Source organism: Selaginella moellendorffii, unplaced genomic scaffold (genome assembly GCF_000143415.4).
Source record: "Selaginella moellendorffii unplaced genomic scaffold, v1.0 SELMOscaffold_109, whole genome shotgun sequence".
NCBI lineage: Eukaryota > Viridiplantae > Streptophyta > Lycopodiopsida > Selaginellales > Selaginellaceae > Selaginella > Selaginella moellendorffii.
In genome coordinates this window covers 333,860-340,294 of record NW_003314370.1, presented here as the reverse complement: position 1 = coordinate 340,294, position 6,435 = coordinate 333,860, and the positions used below count along the sequence as shown (strand labels likewise).

Below are 6,435 nucleotides of genomic sequence, written 5' to 3'. Positions count from 1 at the left end.
CAAAAAAAAATGCCCTGTATTAAGTTCTTCTTTGCCCGTATCAAAGTCAAAGTCACTGAAATCTTTACGGGATCACGTCAAAGTCCAAGCAGTCCTCAGTCAAAAGTCAATATCCTGCTCTATAAAATGGCCAGCTGGGGCGTCTCGGCTCTTCAGCGGCTCGCTAACGTCTCGGCTCTTGTCTGCGCGGCTCTCTAACGTAATTCGTCTAGGCGGAAGCCAGTGAGCGTGTCCCCGATGGCGTCTTCAGTCACACGGGCGATTCGCTGGAGCTCTCCTTTGATCGCCAGAACATTGCGCATCGCCTCTGCCGCCATCCTGGAAAAGAAAGAGAAACGAGAGGGAGAGAGACGGAAGAGATGAGAGATGAGGGAGTAGAAGAAGAGCACTCACACGCAACCGGGGCTTCGTGCTATGGGGGAAATCGGGAAGCGCAAAGCAACAAAACTGGAGAAGATCGGAGAAAAGTTCGAGCGTGCTGTTCTGGATGCCGAAAAGGCTCTGCGTGAGCTTGTTGTAGATTTCTAGTTGAATCTTGTGTGCCGTCGGTGCCGCATTGTCAAAGTTCTATTCTACGCAATTTGTTCTCGGCCATGGGCGTCCTCTTGTCTCCAATACATTCATCTTCACGGCTCGCATCCAATCCTTGAACAGCCATGCCTTTCTCCAGTGCATTCATCTTCACGGCCTCTCCTTGCCGCCAAGCTCGTGCAAACTTCAAGTGACACAAAGGAAAAAATCGAACCGAGGAAACACCAAACTACCAAACTCTTACCTATGCCGCTCACTCTCCTCTTCCGATTGTCACGTACTTGGGCTTAAAAACTATAGCGATCATACCACCTGGAATTTTGTGATGGTAGAAATTTGTCTCGCAACTTTAAAAAAAAGAGCTTACCTTCAAAAGAATGATGCAATCTAGATCTCGGCCAAGCACCACATTATAGTCCTGCCAACACCGGAAACGCAAATTGTACGTAGAGATCAAACAATCGTAAACCATTCCGGAACGTCTGACAGAGCCGAATATCCTGCAAAACAAAAGCAGCTATGTAATTGCCTTGACACTGTCGAACTTGACTTGCTTGCTAAGGGTGCCCTCTGTCTTCAAAGTTTCCTGGCAGAAAGAATTACGTGGTTAGACGCACTAGGACCAGCTCTAGAGACTGCTTACTTTCTGGGGCTCGTCTCGTTAATTCCTCGCCACCTCACCAGATCGATTGCCTCCTCCGGTTCTTCGATCTAAAGCGGGAGTAAACGAAGTAAGAAAGAAAAAAAAGTGTTGTTTACCTGTGCAGAAGTCACGTTGAAACGTCCATCTGAAGCCATTGGTCTTGTTCTCTTGCGCTTCCAAACTCCGTAGCTAGACCCGCCTGTGTATGGTCGATAAGTAGCAGAAGAAGAAGACATAACCTGCCGGTTGCTCAGAAGCGCAAGAAAGCGTTCAAACTCGTTTTCTTGATGAATTGAAGCTCCTACCCTGTGCCTGCCAATGGAGCTTGTCAAGTTAGACGACAATCACCACAATGGAGTAAACGGCGCTTACAAGAACACCTCGCTACTAGTTAAACTCGGCTAAACATTACTTGATTCGAACCTGTAGCCTCATTTTACTGTTTTTCGGCACATCCCTGGGCTTGAATCTTTGTTCCAAAGGATAAGTTTTTACTTATTTATTTCAAGGAACTCTTACCTCTTCCAGACCTCGTCAAGCCTCTCTTCAATATACTGCACAACGTCGGTGATCTGTTTCTGCCAAGTCTTTGCACGACACATCAAATAAGACAGAAACTTCCGACGTCGACTTAGAGCTCACCTGTGTCCCGCATAATCCCGAGACTCTTCGTACACCACCGATGTCCTTAAGACGATCAAGACTGACGCAATCTGAGACATAGATGCTGTTCAGAAATGCCACGAAAAGATGAATAAACTATAGAAAAAGAGACAGACATTCAACATCACCTGGAACTGGAACTGACTTTAGCCGCCGCCACACCAGCTCACAGCAGTAATCGGCACCTTTGGAGAACACAGCTCGAATGCGATCAAGTGAAAGCTCTCCAGTCCTCGATTTCCCACTCCCAAAACTCGTTCTTTCTGCTAGAGCTCCGCCCGAAGCCCATACATGATTTGCAAACTTAGTGTGGATAAGTATGCCTCGTCTCCCTGATTCTGAAGAGGCCGTGAAAGACATTGGAAAGTGTCCAAACGCTACCTTGGCGGAAGAACTGCGTGACTGCTTCTTTTCAAAGCCTTCGAGCAGGGACTCCATTTTCAGGGAGTCTGTCGCCAAACAGATTTGTTGGCCACGCGAAGCCCGATGGCCATGATATCATCAAAACCAAGAAACAAGTACGTCCAGCCACCAGGAACCTATCAGAGAAGAAATAGTTTTCCACTGTAAGTTTCACAAGCAATGATCCAAGTTAACGCACCGTGACAGTTCCCGCTTGAACAGGATCGACCGACACGATTCATATCTGCGCTGATGCTGTACCAAGAAAAGAAGTCCAGTTCGCGATTGGGGACACCAACCCTGTCATGGTTGCCACGAAGATCGAAGAACACACTTTGTGGCAATCGGCTCTCTTTCGATACGTGCTTCATAGTTTTGTATCCACTCGGCTTCGTCTTGCCTTCTCACAGAGAGGTATCTCTGTTCTTGGCATCTAGAACGAAATGCAAGGAATTTTTTAAAAAAAGTTCGTGGGAGAGACCAAAATTACCAGTGAGATCGCCGGTGACGAGCACCAGGGCAGGCCGGACGAGCGCCAAAAGCCGCGAGGCCAGACTTCCGCTCGATTTGGATGAAAAACACTCACATGGAGATCGGAGATCTGAACGGCCCAGTGGCATCCCGCTCGCGCTCTTCGCCAGGATCGGGTGCGAGGCGACAAAGATCGATTTCTTAAGCGCCTCCATAACCTGAAAAATATTTTAGGGTTCTTGAGAGAATTATTGCCACTTCATTTCAATTAAGTTTTGGATTAGGAACAAATGCTAATGTGTGTGACGTATGCCAATATTCCGGCCATGGCCGAGCTTCATCCGTTTCCATCATTAGCGGGCACCATTTATATTTAATTGGCGTCACAAGCTCTTCAACCCTCCAGACTTGAGTCTTCATATCAAGAACTAAATCTTTTGTCCATGGAATAAAGTGGAACTCATCATCCAAGCACACAAACACTTTCTTTGTCCTGTCCTGGATGACTACCGTCCCAGAATCCCATTTTACCTCCTCTTTTACAAAACCGTCAACACTTTTTACCAGTGATAAACGCATAGAATTCTTCACAGGTCTCGCAGTCATGAGCTCTCCTCTCAGCAATACTAATCCAAACATACCATACTTGTAATTCTCCAAACTTTCCAAACTCCCCACAAGCTCACATTCACGAGCTTGAAGATTGTAAACCCAGTGACCGCTTTCCCCTAAGATGTGGCAGTGCTCAAAATCAGTCCATGCAATCCTATTTCTCCTCCAGTTTGGACCATTAACTTCTATCCACTCGTTCTCACCACCAGCAGTATAAGAATACGCATAAAAGATGTCAAAGTCGACAAAAGATATGCAAAAGCTGCTGCCATCTTTCGCGGCAAGCATGGCGAAGTTCTCAGGTTCAATCCAATCATGCTTTATTTCTGGGCAGTGTGGTAGTGTCACTGAGCTGGATGGTACCAAGGGATTGTTTATCACCAAAGAGACCGTCTTTCCTTCTGTGTAGTACCTCCACAACACCCAACCATTTGAGCTCGCCACTGGAATGCTTGATGGCGAAACTGACACTTCCGGTGGTAAAAAGAAAGTGTTGGGATTGTAGAGCTTGCCACTTTTAGGGTTGAAGCACGCCAGCCTTCTTAGTTCCACTTTAAGGAACAAGAGCGGGGAATTACACCTCTGCTTGATCTGGCTGCCATCTCCACGAATAAACGTATTCCATTCCTTGCAGACAAGGCTCGCTCGAACTAGCGTTTCAACATCCAGTAGCTTGGACAAGATATAGGACCAAAGAGCGTCTGGTAATCCGCCGTCTGCTGACATCAGAGTACAGAAAAGGATTTATAACATGTTTATAACCTTTTAATTGTAGAGGATATTCGCAAATGATATAAAGATTCGCGCCTAGTGGCATGACACGAATCCCCTCTCTGCCAGCTCAGCCACAAGACATAAATAAATTAAAACTTATCTTTTGGAACACAGCCCAGGAATTTGTGCTATGAAGGCTTGGATGTTTGAATCAAGCAAGTTTTCCGCAGGGAGAAGTGACAACGAGTGCCAAGCTTGTCCAAGCTCTTGTAAGCGCCAGTTACTCCACTGTGGTGATTGTCGTTTAACTTAAGATCCATTGGCAGGTACAGGTTAGGAGCTCCAATCTCTTGAGAAAGGAAGATCGAAGAACACACTTTGTGGCAATCGGCTCTCTTTCGGTAAGTTCTTCCATGGTTTTCCACTAACACAGCAGCTTTGCTGGTCACCCCGCAAGTGTGGAAGTTCCCAGCTGAGATGAAAATAGCTATGTCATTCTATGTAGATCCGTTTTGCCAGGTTTGGTTTCTTTTTTTTTTCACTTCTCATGTCTTTTTATGATCTATAGATTTCTTGAGCCAGCTCTCGTCCTGCCCAACTCGAAATGTACAAAGGCAACTCCATCGCGAGGAGGTCCAAGAGAGTAGCTCATGAGCAAAATCACCACCGTGACGATTGAACGGCCCATGCGACAAATCGATCTTCATCTCTTCGCTGGCAAAGACCTAGACGAAAATGAAAACTTTATCAAATTTAAGTAAGTTTTGGATTAGGAACAAATGCTAATGTGTGTGACGTAGGCCAATTTTCTGGCCATGGCCGAGCTTCATCGGTTTCGGTCATTAGTGGGCACCATTTAAGTTTAATTGGCATCACAAACTTTTCCACCCTCCACACTTGAGTCTTCAAATCAAGCACCATCTGTGCTTTTGTCCCTGGAAGAAAGTAGAATTCATCATCCAAGCACACAAACACTTTCTTTCCGTCATGGATAACTACGGCCCCAGAATCCCATTTTACCTCCTCTTTTACAAAACCGTCAACACTTTTTACCAGTGATAAACGCATGGACTTCCTGACAGATCTCATAGTGATGAGCTCTCCTCTCAATGAGACTAATCCAAAACCATTCGCATAAACCTCCAAACTTTCAACTTTCCCCACAAGCACACATTCACCAGTTTGAGGCTTGTAAACCCAATGGCCGTTTTGCCCTAAGATGTGGCAGTGCTCAAAATCAGTCCATGCAATCCTATGTCTCCTCCATCTTAGATTCTTATTAACCTTCTTCCACTCGTTTTGGCCAACCGCAGAAGCATACGCATAAATCTTATCAACATTGACAAAAGATAAGCAAAAGCTGCTGCCGTCTTTTGCCGCAAGCATGGCGAAGTTCTCAGGCTCAATCCAAAATCTGTCTATTCCTCGGCAGTGTGGTAGCTTCACTGAGCTGGATGGTACCAAGGGATTGTTTATCACCAAAGAGACCATCTCTTCTTCTATGTACCTCCACAGCACCCAACCATTTGAGCTCGCCACTGGAATGCTTGATGGCGAAAATGACAGTTCAGGTGGTAAAAAAAAAGTGTTAGGATTGTAAATCTTGCCACTTTTAGGGTTGAAACACGCTAGCCTTCTCCATTCCACATGAAGGAACAAGAGTGGAGAATTACACCTCTGCTTGATCTGGCTGCCATCTCCACGAATAAACGTATTCCATTCCTTGCAAACAAGGCACGCTCGAACTAGCGATTCAACGTCCAGTAGCTTGGACAAGATATAGAACCAAAGAGCGTCTGGTAATCCCGCGTGTGCTGGCATCGTTCCTAACTAGCGAGAGAAAACAAAAGAGCCATATTCGGTCTGCTTTTTTATTGTAGCGAATATTCTTAAAATTCTTTCCAGGAATTCGATCGCATTTGTGGAGATCTGTCTTTGACAAAAGCGATTCACAACAACCAACCTAAACATCTAGTTCATTCACAGCCGCCCCTGCAGTCAGCACGGCCCGTTCAAAGGCCTCCCCGAGCTTCTCGAGCTTCTTTGCCTTGGCCTTGCATCTCTCCCCTTCCGGGCAATCGATCGCGAGTAGGGGTTTTCCTGTAGGATGCGATTTATCTCCTTCTTGAATTCCTTCCGGTCGAAGGAATTCATGGTGTCCCCGATGGCAATTTCCGTGGCACGCAGGAGGTCATGGAGCTTCTCCTTGAGCTCGATAACGTCACGCACCGCAGCATTCAGCTCTTCTTTTCCCGTCATCCTGGAAACAAAACAGACCAAGAGAAATGTGAAATGTGTGTGAGAGAGAGGGGCGGGGCGGGAGAGCACGAGCGCGAGAATGAGAAGGAGAGTGCACGAGCGCGAGGGACAGGGAGAGAGCAAGCGTGAGAGGAGAGGGA

General features: G+C 46.4%; 1 protein-coding gene and 1 long non-coding RNA gene across 7 annotated transcripts; both read right to left on the bottom strand.

Moving 5' to 3' along the window:
* Window positions 1–32: 32 nt before the first annotated feature.
* On the bottom strand, window positions 33–952 carry LOC112342478. 2 transcript variants are annotated; one of them, XR_002990988.1, is made up of 4 exons: window positions 899–952; window positions 776–843; window positions 394–715; window positions 33–318 (listed from the first exon to the last, which is right to left on the bottom strand). It is a non-coding gene; the product is annotated as an uncharacterized LOC112342478 (long non-coding RNA). The 2 variants fall into 2 exon arrangements; XR_002990989.1 differs by lacking the exon at window positions 33–318 and having other exon boundaries at window positions 358–715.
* Window positions 953–1,575: 623 nt separating this feature from the next.
* LOC9631553 lies at window positions 1,576–2,931 on the bottom strand. 5 transcript variants are annotated; one of them, XR_002990986.1, is made up of 7 exons: window positions 2,730–2,931; window positions 2,439–2,672; window positions 2,219–2,376; window positions 1,966–2,175; window positions 1,817–1,887; window positions 1,694–1,761; window positions 1,576–1,643 (listed from the first exon to the last, which is right to left on the bottom strand). XR_002990986.1 is itself a non-coding variant. In XM_024664379.1 (6 exons), exons 3-6 carry the CDS (start codon window positions 2,273–2,275, stop codon window positions 1,606–1,608), a joined length of 501 nt encoding a protein of 166 aa, XP_024520147.1. In that variant the 5' UTR covers window positions 2,276–2,376; window positions 2,439–2,672; window positions 2,730–2,931; the 3' UTR covers window positions 1,576–1,605. The 5 variants fall into 5 exon arrangements, 2 of the variants coding, with proteins under 2 accessions (XP_024520147.1, XP_024520148.1); XR_002990985.1 differs by having other exon boundaries at window positions 1,966–2,376; XR_002990987.1 differs by having other exon boundaries at window positions 1,694–1,752; window positions 1,966–2,376.
* Between the last annotated feature and the right edge of the window lie 3,504 nt (window positions 2,932–6,435).